Below are 12,705 nucleotides of genomic sequence, written 5' to 3' on the forward strand. Positions count from 1 at the left end.
CACACTACAACTGACGAGTTGAGTACTTATAACAGAGACCATTGGGCCTGTGGAACTAAAAAACTGACTCTTCGGTCTTTTACAGAAAATTTTTGTCGACTCTTTTATTAAAGTATCTAATTACTCTTCTTTGGAAATATTGTAGCTAAAGAACAGAACATATACATAATGAGCAGTTTTTACTATTCTTAGTAAATGAACTTTTTTTTTCTTTTTTGTTAGATGCTGGTTTGCTGAGCAAATCAATTCTTTTCAATCTTAGGGTTTTTCACTATGGTAGCTTGGTGGAAAAAAAACCATTATTTTTATCCTGACAATTTCTGGATACAAAAGATGTGGCTTCTCATACTTATCAATACAATAGATTGTATTGGCACTGATGTGACATGTAATTTAATGCACCACCGCGTCTTTTAATTGTTTTTAATAATGCTTGGCAGTTTCATAAGAATATCAGAGTTCTATTAGTATCAGAGAATGTGTTAACGGGAACTAACATTTGCTCTTTCACAATCAGAAGAACAAGTATAGTTAAGAACAATGGTTCAAGTCTGCCCAAAGACTAGATGGCCTTGGTATTATGATAGGACACTGCAACTCTGGGACTAAGGTGGCACATTCCATTCAAAGGACACACAGTACGTTATTCACAGTGCCACAACTCACTGCAGGTAAAGGGGTCAAAGTCATTGGTCATTCTCTTTGGCGAGACCCCTTGGTGCAGTTGGCTGACTTGAAATTGGCAAGATGCTCTTTGAGATGAAAAGCATCTGTTTACCTTTGGAGATGCAATCTGATGAGAAGAACACCAGGGGAAAAAAAGATCATACTCTCATGATGTTTATGTTTGAAACATAAACTTATCAATAAATATTTCTGTACAAATTTTATTGTTCACAAACACTGCACTGGGCCAAGTGAATGTGAAACCTTTGTATCATCCTAACCCAAATGGGCAGACACAAAATTCATGTCAGAAGCAACTCAAGTTTCATAAGATTTTTAATTCCAAATGGGAAAGGGATTTTTTTAAAGGATTCAAATCCATAAATTTATGAGTAAAATGAAAGCTCTTAGCCTCATGTCTCTACCCTCTCTACCTGTAGTTTAGATTCTTACCTATGATAACAAAACCAAAAAAATCAAGTGTCCCTTAAAATTGCAATGCTCAAAATCGGTTTTTATGACAAAGATTTAAAATCTAGAAATGCCTAATTATAATAAGAAGTCTTGACAGGAAAATTATTGTATTTATAATGTAGACCATCACACATTTTCTCCACACAAGCAATCTTATTATCAGTTTAACTGAAGAGCTTTGTCTAGCTCATTTCACATTTATTATTTGACCAGAAGCAACTCAGACTGAGAAACCTAGAAGACCACCCACTTTTGTGAAAAAAGATGTCCTCCGATTAGCCCGAGGTTGTGAAGCAGCCAAGGGCAAGCTCCAGCTGTCTAATCAAACGGGCTTGCTCACCTTTCTCAGTCTGGCTCATTTTCTCCAACGCCAGTCTGCTATCTGCATTTGACCTCCAGATGACTATGACTTTTTCAATTCAAATGTACAGCTTTGCTATAAATAAGAAAGTATAGCTGCACAGGCTATAAATAACTAGAAATTATATGCTTTCTCTAGTCTGTTTGTACTAGCATTGCAAAACCTTCACTTTCTGTGATTGAACAGTCTTTGCAGGAAGACAAGAAAATACAGCTGCCAAAAATCACCCTCACCCTCCTATAATGGAAAGGTGTCATGATCCCACACACACTACAAGTAGATGGAGAAAATTACCGGGAAAGAGAAAATTACAAGAGATTGTCAATGTCTGTTTTGAAGAGTTGAGGACACAAGTACAGTACCTCACGAAAATAAATTTATCGAATGATGATGTTCATTCCCAGTAATTAATAGAAATAGACAATTCTTTCATATGCTTACAAATGATATAAAATGAAACAAAGTAAAAATAATGACTGTTTTGTAAAAGGGTGGGAAAGATTTAATTTACCGATACATGCTGTATTCATGGCATTTAGGAAAAAATGTTTTTAATACCTGTCATCCACTTCCCATGATTTTCTGTATTCTTAAAATGTGCTTCTGAAGCTCAAATGTAATTTTTCTAACCGGGAAAACAATATCAGAACCAAATAGTTGGCCATTTGGAGTGCAGGGCATAGCCACACATGTCATTTAAGTCTCAAAACTGGTCCTGCCACATTTGTTGGCTGGGGACAAGTCGCCAAGCTCTTGAAGCCTCATTTTCTCGCATGCACAAAGGAAATGAGGAAAATGGCCACAAAATATTCTTGAGAAAAAGAAATGATCTATGAAAAATGCCTTGTAAAAATGTAACACGCCATGCAGCTCAATGTACTATCAAGCCCACAGTATAAAATCTAGAGTTCTCCTTAATTCTTCTATGTCTGCCCACTTGCCATACTTTCAACTATAGTTTATCTCTTTTAAGAAAAGATTGTTAGCTTCATCAATTGTGAGACTAGGTTTTTTTTCCCCAGGATGGTATAGATAAATGCTAATTTTCACTATACCTAAGCTACAACTGAAATTGTGTCTCTTCCCCCAGAAACCATAAGCATCCGTAGTATATATCATGAGGTTAGGTTAGACCCTAACCTCATGCTGGAGGAATCTATTCTGGGATATAATCAACATTTCAAAATGAGTATTTGTGTGTTTGACAACACATTTTTAAACAAAGCTCGACTGATAGGCCAACTGAAATCATCACAATGCACAGACGTTATAAGGTAGGTTAATATAATATTTCTTTAAAGGAAGCTCTTTCCCTACATCTTAATGATGAAATCAGAAGATGGGCACTTCCATCCCACTAGTGTGCATTCAGGGAGGGGACGGAGAGGTCTTGACTTCTAAAAGCAACCGTTTACTTCCTAAAGCATAACAGCTGTCTTGAAACACACCCAACTGAAGCCTTCGCATATGTTACTGGTCCATAAAGTTAGTATCATGCATGCACGTTAAATATTTTTCTGGGAAACAAGTCACTTAGACACACAGGCTTTTGCTAAATCGTGCCATCTTGTGAGCTTTAGGAAATAAAATATTGATGCCAAATGAAACACAAAATGACATTGTATATACAATATTTTATAGAACCACATGAAATAAAAAGGAAACTGATCAGAAATAGAAGAAGCTTAGTCAAAGCTCTTAGCCCAACAGTGGAAGCTATGTGGCAAAATTAGACGTAATTACAAGCAAGGCAATGGAAATAAACATTTGGTTAAAAGACAGGTGTTCAAAAAACATAAAACCGTGCAAAGGTGAGGAGGCTGGAGCTACAGTCCAGCCATGCAACGTTTTCCTCCCTCCTCCCCTCCCTTGAGTGAATGACAACATACGTTTAACAGGATCTTGGGGAAGAGGTTCCTGGGTGGTCTTGAGTAAACTTTGGGACACTATGGAGAAAATAAGAGAACATAACTAAAAACAAAAATGGAAACATGGGAATGATGGATGAAACTCACTCACACGATTCTACTGACCAAAGGAAATAACAAAAACGAAAACATTGAATTAAAAACAAAAACTAAACAAATATCCTGAGCTTGGGCCCCAGCATGGAACCACGGTAAACACACAAAACATATTTTTCCACAAACACATCTTGGATTGTGGATATTCTGTCTCTGATAGTACATCCCAGTACCCCGTGGAAGGATTTCTTGCTCCCATCTCCCTCCTTAGTGCCGGGATCACCAATTCCCATCCGTCCCGTCTTCATGGTATCTCTATTCTTTTCACCCATTCCAAGGGCAGCCCTGGCCGTCGGCTCTGGTTACTGATTGAAGCTTTTACTCTCCACTTAACATCTGTCCCCTCTTCTAACTGGCCTTCAGCCTCCTGTGTTTGCTCTCTGGATACATTATTCTATAACCCACCTCCCCTGAAACTAAGTACTGAATGTTTGTCCATTACACCTTTGTTGGGAGCATCTATCTTTGGCAAATTTCTTGGCAAAGTGTGTGCCATCCAGAGCACCTCTAGAGGCTCCATCTGATCTGTGGTGCCCATGGCTCTTGCTCCCAGTCTGAGTCAAATCAAACTAATCAAATGGAGGGGGTGTGCAGTGAGGGTAATAGTGAGATTTTTGGGAGGGCGGAGGATAATTTTTAATTTTTTTATTTGGCGGCACTGCGGGGCATGCAGGATCTTAGTTCTCTTGACTAGGGATTGGACCTGCGCCCCCTGCAGTGGAAGGGCTGCGGCCTAACCACTGGACCGCCAGGGAATTCCTGATAATTTCTAATTCTTGATGCAAATTCATCACTGCTAATAACTTTTAAAACCCTCTTTCCTATTATATATATGTATATATTTGTATATATACCCACACATACATATTTATATTTCAAAACATAAATCCACCCCAGGGAAAGGGAGAAAAAAGTTGGAAATCTGCCAGGAAATCTCCCACAGCAGCGAAACCAGCGAGAATCATTATAACAAAAGCCCTTTGTTTAAGAGGCTCCGGGCAACAGAATCCGCCATTGTCCTCCAAGTTACCCAACCTAATTAACGTTTTTGTTTGAAACTCAAGAAAGGAGTCTTTTGAGCTGGAAGCCACAATCTTCCCATCAGAACCAGAAAAGATGCCCTTGGGGTTACCAGTTCCTAAACCTGTTCTCACACAGGGTAGAAGTGGAGTCATCTCTCACCCAAGAGACCAACAGGAACTTTTCCAGTAGATTCCACTTAGATACTGGGCTTCACAGTAGAAGGTGTTGATATTGCAGACCCTTTGTTGTTTAGCTTAATCTTATGATCACACTGGAAAACAATTTATATAATCCCTGGGAATCCTAGGCAGGAAATGGTGGCTGTCGCTCTCACCAGAACAACTGGAAAAAGGCAGGAGTCTCTCAAAAGAGAAACATGTAATTATTGAGTTTAACCTTTAATTTATCAAGTTGAGTCACTATTCCTTGAGTAGATCCCACTTCCTTCTAGTGGAATAGATAGATACATAGGTAGGCAGGTAGATAGATAGACAGGTAGATAGACAGATAGATAGATAGGGGATTTAATGTGAAAGGCTGTTAAGAAGAACAGAGGTCCCAAATGTTTGGTGTGTTACCTCTGGAGAACTATCTCTGTGGAAATAGTTTCAACTTGCATTTAAGTCATCATGACTTTATTTATTCCCCCTGAGTTATGAAAAACTTAAAGTGGAAGAGAAAAGGGCTTGGACAATTATATTCCCTGAGCCTTAGTCACTAACGCTAAGTGAGGAGTTTTCTTCTGTCCATTCCAAGATAAGACACGAAAACTCGCCATTGCAAACGTCCCTGTGTGAGCTCAGGTGCCACTGGGGCATTTCTATCCTCTGGCATCTGAAGTGCATGTGCTCAACTCAAGCCCATTCCCTCGCCACCACAATAAACGTCACGTGTTATGAAGTGATACTCATCACGGCAGTACGCCTTGCCAGTGGCACGGAAGCGTCATCAGCCAGGCTTCCGGTGGTAACCCTTATTTACACGTGGAGTGCACATGCAGAGGCCCGAACACAGAGGTACACGGACAAACACGTAAGTATACATTTGCAGAAATAGCTGAGAAGACAAAACAGCAACTCCAGCTTGGCTTAAAGAGAAGCGCTCAAAAGTCCCTCGAGACTGCAAGACGGATGCACCATAGCTAGTACAAGAACACATCCACGGCCATGCTTTATCAGAGAAAGACGGAGATGTGTGCTCATGATCGAACGTCCTGGAGGAGATGCCCGGCAATTAGAGACATTGACAGAAACGTGGTTAGTGGTAGCAACAGACCCATTCCCGAGAACCAGGAAAACCAGTCTGTTACAAAGAGCAGAGTCAGTGGCGAGAAAGATGAAAAGGTGGCCAGGCTGGAGGAAGGTCCACTTACTGACGCTGCCACACACGGCCATGCAGTACTCCTCTGTGTCAAAGTTGTTTCGGTTGCCGCCACATCCGCCGTAAAAGAACGGGGCGCACTTCCCTTCAGTCACATCAAAGTACCAGCGGGAGATCATTGCTCGGCATGGCCCCGTCTCGGCTTGTTCAGAGCACACCTCTAATCAGAGGAGACGTGGGGAACCACATTTAGCATGAAAAGGTACGGCTGGCTGTTCATGTACACATGTTTACTATTCTTAACGCGTTAGTCCTCCCAGTGGTAATTGGGCTGGGTTTATCCGGCAGCATCTGACAGACATTTACTGAGGAATTTAATTATCTACAAGGACTTTGGAATTACTTTTGAAACAAAGCAGTGCATGCTCGTCTGGTTTAATGAGTGTAGCTCTCAGTAGTAATAAAAGGATTCCAACTTGAGGTGAACAGACCTTTTCGGTGCTTTCAGATAATATTAAATGCCTGAAGATGTGCGCACATAAAAATATTTCTTCCCTATAAAAAATAAACTTCTCTTTTAAATAATTTCAAGGCAACTTTAAAGGTAAAAGGATTACGTCTGGTTATGATGCAAAAAGTTTAACCTGTTGCAAACACCTGATTGTTTTCCTTGAATAAATGACTGCCTTGACTTAAAGTATAAACTAATTATACATATTCTGAATGTGATCCAGTTTTCAGAGAGACCCAGCCTGTCCACTGACTATATTTGAAAACACACATAAAACCTGTGAAAGTGACTTCAAGTCGATTAAGTTAACTCTAATTAAAGACAAATTCTTCTTTGAATATTTGTCCCTTGGCCAAAAATGTTTCAAATAACAAAACACAGTCAAACAACTCCCATTTGTTAATACATACCATACATTGTTTTACATTATAACACAGCTTACCTGTCAACATGCCTTGCCACCCTCACCAAAATCAGGTTCATAATCCCTGATTGACTGAAAGTGTGGCAACCTGTAGGATTCCATTCGTAAAGTTATTGCAATTAGAATTAGAACTCTACCTCCCATGTATATTCCATTTTTGTTAGAAGTCAAAACGATTTTCCTACTCGGTTTGCGTCCCACCCTAGCTAGGCTTACAGAGATCCTTCTGATACCTCAGCGCACTCAGATGTCTTGCTTATTCTTAGTTTTATTAACATGCCAGGGAAAAGCATCCTTCTTCTAAAAGACAAAAATCCATGCATAACTCAGAGTTTCCTATTAGGAGTATTCAACAGACTACTCTAGGAAGAGTCACATCAATCACTCAAAGACAAAGATCCGCAATGTTGATGTAAAAGGAACTACCGTTTTGCTTTTCTCTACACATACCACTCATTGTTCTTTTCACTCAAGGTCAAGAGGTGATGGCAAAACCAGAAGCTGCTGCCATCATGATGATGCCAACAGAGTAGGGAGGGAGAGTCAGCACTGAGCCCAGAAGGCGAGTGTCAAGCTCTCTGCAGGAGAAGTGTCCTGTGTAATAGATGTCTAAGATGACTCTGGCTCTCTTTGGATGGTTTTAGGATGGAAACAACTGGCTCCAAGAGCATCAAGCTCAACATCACCCATCACTCTGGTCATCTCATTTGATAGTTACTTTCAAAGTCCATGCTTGCCAAGCCATGACGTGTTTCTAGTTAGTTTTCTTTATGGAATTTTCCTGTATGATAAAAATCTGCCAAACGGTTGACACAGTGTCCCATCCAGCTGGTAATTTGATTTATTCCCCAAATTAAACGACTAGCATTCTAACTTACAAAGGATTAAGTTAGTTTTGGTGTGTGTGTAGGGGGGTCTGATCACCTCTGAGTTACTGACAAAGCAGCTTCCGGGCTGCAGAGCTAGCAGCCATGCGTGCCCACATGAGGAGTCCCTGCAAACCACAGCTCTCAGCTGTCTCCACTCCTGGATGGTATCTTCTCTCTCTTTCTCTCTCTCTCAGTTGTAAGAAACATGAACAGGTTGGCTTTACCCTCCTTTTCTATACCTCCCTCACCAATCTGTACATGTTCACGTGATGTGCTTTCCTGTTTCTAACACATAATGATACTCATCCTTGTACCTATTCCAAAAAGACTGCCAGGCAACCGTGTCTACACTGTGGTTGAAGTCAGACTGAAGTTGCAAGTGGCTTCTGCTACAAAGAAAGGCGCAGAAACACGACCCTAAGTCACAGGAGCGTGGGCAACAAACCTCACTGTGTCTCAACGATTCATGCTGCTGCTCACGTTTTACACCTCTTACAGCACCAAATACGTATCTTCTGATACTTGCCTGCCACAGATCCATTTATACATCACAGCTGTGCAGGGGCAGAAAACGTCTTTATGCTACAACCAATGTACTAAATAAAACTGGTAGAATTTCGGGTGGGTGCAAGTTAAGTAATGGGATCTCAAAGACGTTAATCCATGACAGATATTTGCCCTTGTATGTGACCTAATACGATTTCTTACTTTTCACGAAAGCAAAACTTCCTGGTCTAGAACCCAGGTGATATTACAATATATTGTCATTTTCCTATACTACGGGTGAAACATTCATTTTTATTTTATTCATTTTTGTTTTTCTTCTGCCTCATTCTAAATGGCTCTGAAACCCTCTGTTACAGCTAATTGGTAGAGCCCCAGTGAAGAAAAAAAAGGATTCAGGACTCAAAATTCATTTATATATCAACTAAGCAAATAAAATAAACTACCTGAGGAGCCTACAATTCTTGTTGGAGTTTCCAGTTATAAGACCCTTGACTGATCAATCCCTAAAGGCAAATAATCTCCATTTGGAGTGTTTTGTTGGTTCTCCCTGACATTACCATGGCTGCTGGCACTCCTGACTTTAAATGGGCCCAAATACTTTCATGACTCTGGTGTGTGTGGACATAGTGGGGAGTAAGAAGCAATCCCATGGTACTCACATACAAGAGGATATTCGAGATAACGTGGTCAGGAGTTGGTATAATAGCATATGATAATCAAATGTCATAATATATGCAGCAACAGACATATCTGAGCCTAGAGGAACAGGAGTGCGAATGTACCTGTCACTTTGGAACCTCTGATCTGCTGACACGGAGGAGTGTGCTCCAGATGTGGACAAGTGATAAAGGGTATCTCATTGTGATCCCTCCAATCATCAGCATTGCTGATCAGCCATCAACCTTGCATTTCGTAGCACTTTCTTTCTGGCAATGAGTAGAACATCAACGTCCTAGAGCAGTAAAGCTGATTTCAGAGGGAATTCTTTTTTTTTTTTGCGGTACGCGAGCCTCTCACTGTTGTGGCCTCTCCCTTTGTGGAGCACAGGCTCCGGACGCGCAGGCTCAGCGGCCATGGCTCATGAGCCCAGCCGCGGAGCAGCATGTGGGATCTTCCCAGACCGGGGCACAAACCTGTGTCCCCTGCATCGGCAGGCGGACTCTCAACCACTGCGCCACCAGGGAAGCCCTCAGAGGGAATTCTTGAGTGGGATGGATCACTTTTCATCTCTCACTCGTAACTGTATTTCTACTCTACTGTAGAGCACACAAGTGTTTGATCTCTCTGACTTTTTCTCTAATCATTCTCTTTACAAAAAACATTGTCCATGTAATTTAAAAGAGAACCTTTCATTAGTCTGGGAGAGGTTGAGGGGTAGTCATGGGGTCAGCACTGGGGAAGCATTATGTTAATGCCTTTACACACGGTATTAGTAAGTATAAAGTAGATGACCAATGACTCTCCCAAGGGAGTGAGAAGAAAGAGCACATACTTGGGCTGAAGAAGTGTGAAGTGGTCAATGTCAAGTTCACAGCAGTGATATTATGCTATAAATGGGGAAAACGGGGTGAAGACTATTCAGGATATCTTTCTATTAATTCCTTCACTGCATGTAAATCTACAATTATCTGCAAAAAATGTAAAAGAAAAAAAATCTCACATTAAGAAACATATAAGAGGAACGTTGGTAGGTCAGTTTGCCTTGGAATTCTATCTTGTCTCTTTCCCTGAATCATTTATCGTTTCAGAGTAATTTCCCTGAAGGGCTACAAATTTCACTTTGAGAAACGTTCCTTTAAATTCCTTTCTAGCACTAGAGAAATTACCAGGAAATCTATCCAATCAAGATCCTAACAAAGTAAAACAATTTTAAAGAATTAAGCCTAAAATATATAATTTGAAAGTTCCATGACTAGATTCAGAGAAAAAGAAATCTTGAGACATTTTATTATTTTTTCAAGATATTTTAAATGCTTATGTTTACATTATTATTTTTCTGAATAGAGAAACTTTTTCCTTCCTAATCTTTCGGAAACACTGAAAAAATTCAGTGAAAAACGTGCTTCATATTCATTACTATAATCAGCCAGTGGAAAATTATTTACAAAATCATCCACTAAATGTAGAGCATGTAAAATTAGACCTTATATAATTGTAACTTCAAACAGAATTCATCTGAAAATTAAAACTGCAGCTTCCTTTTCTCATCTTCATTCTCTTCTCAAAATCTAAAATAATAAATGAAAAGATGAACATTTAAAAATTATTTGCTAACTTTATTTTTTGAATTCCAAACCACCTTTGTTTCTATTCAAAGTAAATGTTACATGTAATAATGAAGGAGAAAATTTGCCCAGAATTGAAGTAGGGATACTTCTCAAAGCGAATGTTTCAAGTTAGATAGAAACACAGGCAAGACTTAAACATCTAAGGAACTATGATCTTTGTTTATTCATATTTAATTCTTAGACTTTTAAGATCACAAATAGGTTTCCTAATATTCACCTAGCTGAATTCTTCTGGCAAGGAAGGCTTATCTCTTCTTTTATAACAGCTCTATTCACCTTTCAAGACAAAGACCATTTAATAAACTGAAATGCTAGTGTACACACAACAGTATGAAAGTGTTTATGTGCTTAAAAAAAAGAGCATTAAGCATTTTATGTCTTTTAAGGTAGGTCCTTACTGAGATCTGTGCTGGTTTCAACACTAAATTCCATTATCTAAACAGCAATACTATACAAATACAATATTTAATATTTTATCAAAATATCAATATATTATTAAAATATATAATATTTCCTACATTATATAAAATGATCATGCAATTCACTGTTCCAAATGAAACGCTTAACCACAAAAAATTAACTGAATAGATGTCAAATTGGAGCAAAATTTTTTATGGACCACCAAATTTAGAAAGCTAATTTTACACTTAAAAAAAAAATTCAACATAAAGACAGCTGTGAAAGTGGCAACTAGGATAAGGAGAAAATCCCCCTTTTCAAGAGTACAGTTATTATAATGCCTTCTTAAAAAGCAGAGCTAACAGAGTAGCAAGTAATTAGCTTTAAATAAAGCACTAACTAAAGAATAATCTCATACTGTAAAGCTTTTTATTATTATTTCATTTAAATAACTGAATTTCAATTATTCTAAGACTATAGGAATGTATGTGAAATAAAACCGTACATTATATGGAATGCATAAAGTTTAAATTTACAAATTTTGAGAAAGTAACCACTTGAATAATCAAACCAATCAAACTAGAGAGTTACTTATAGAAACCTAGGAATTATATATTCTGATATTGTTTAAAAAAACAAAAAAAGCATAATTCCTCCTATAATACAAGACTATGTACACAATTAAGGTTCATTTAGGATAAAAATGACTTAGCTGGCAGTTTTAAACTAGAGTAGAATCGGCAAATGTATGAAGACAAATATAATTTGGTCTTGTGACAAATCACTTGTTTAATATTAACAGTAAAATAAAATGAAACAATGACAGAAGTACAGAAACCTACTAAATATGCTTATCTTTGATATTTCAAATAAATGTTGATTTACCTGCCTAATCATTCAATCTGTTAATAATGAAAATGGCTGACCTCAATGCCGTTTTATAACTTCACTTTTCAGCCTCATTAAATCATTCCAACATGCTAGAAAACCAGTTATTTTTTAAGAATGCATTTTTTGCAAAAATAGATGCATGTACTTTTAATGGGTATAAGAGTATTTATAATGTGCTTGCAAATAATAGCGAACAGTAATAAAAAAACATGTCCAATAGAAAATTCCCCTAATTGAACAATTGTGATCAGATATTTATTACCTACTAATCCTATTTTACTAAATAGTGGCATGTAAAATTAGGCAAGCAAATTTGAACTAAAGTCTTATGACAAATCTCACTTAAGCCCCAAATATGGGTTGAAATATATAAACAAATGATGGGAACAGATGTGCATGGTAATGAAATCACTGACTCAGAATGAAATGACGGGTGCTAATTTGTCACGGAAGTCTCTAGAAGATATCTGCAGTTGGCTTGCCTTTTTACTGAATTGTGTTGATTCTCTAAGGCTATCCAGTACATGTGTCATTCGAGTTACACCTGGCCCGATTCTCACTTCTCTCAATGATGAAAGATTACTTATAAAAAGGCCACCTGAAAAAGTACTTGTAAAGTGTTTAGACTAACCATACTCTCGTGTTGGTGATGCTGGTCACCAGCATTCACAAAAGGACACTGCTATTTTTCCTAATACCTTTGTTTCCTGTTTGTTATGGGAATAAACTTATTTGTCATCAAGCTGTGTGGTTAGTCTGAAGCACAATACAATATTATAAGAAGCTCTAAACTCTGATAAGACAAGATATCACGTCCTTTGCTGGAAATAAGAGGAAGAGGTTTTTCTTCTTGATTGAGAGGTGAGGTATGCTGGGAAATCTGACTGTGTCCGGAAAACCACAAAAATAAAACTCTCTGATTTATACTGTTTGTCGACTTCCATGGTG

The 12,705-nt window shown here is 38.4% G+C and overlaps 1 protein-coding gene across 7 annotated transcripts in view; it reads right to left on the reverse strand.

Moving 5' to 3' along the window:
* APP (amyloid beta precursor protein) overlaps window positions 1–12,705 on the reverse strand; it is a 275,159-nt gene that overhangs the window by 99,409 nt on the left and 163,045 nt on the right. For 3 of the 7 annotated variants that reach the window (XM_024732016.1, XM_024732015.1, XM_024732014.1), the window contains exons 8-9: window positions 5,921–6,088; window positions 3,391–3,447 (exon numbers count right to left, since the gene is read on the reverse strand). The exons of 2 other annotated variants lie outside the window; for them this stretch is intronic. In XM_024732016.1, coding sequence (XP_024587784.1) covers window positions 3,391–3,447; window positions 5,921–6,088 — 225 coding nt within the window. The remainder of the gene's footprint in view (window positions 1–3,390; window positions 3,448–5,920; window positions 6,089–12,705) is intronic. 2 more of the 7 variants (XM_024732018.1, XM_024732017.1) reach the window with 1 other exon arrangement.

This window comes from Neophocaena asiaeorientalis, unplaced genomic scaffold (genome assembly GCF_003031525.2).
Source record: "Neophocaena asiaeorientalis asiaeorientalis breed wild unplaced genomic scaffold, Neophocaena_asiaeorientalis_V1.1 scaffold55, whole genome shotgun sequence".
In the NCBI taxonomy this organism is placed as follows: Eukaryota; Metazoa; Chordata; class Mammalia; order Artiodactyla; family Phocoenidae; genus Neophocaena; species Neophocaena asiaeorientalis.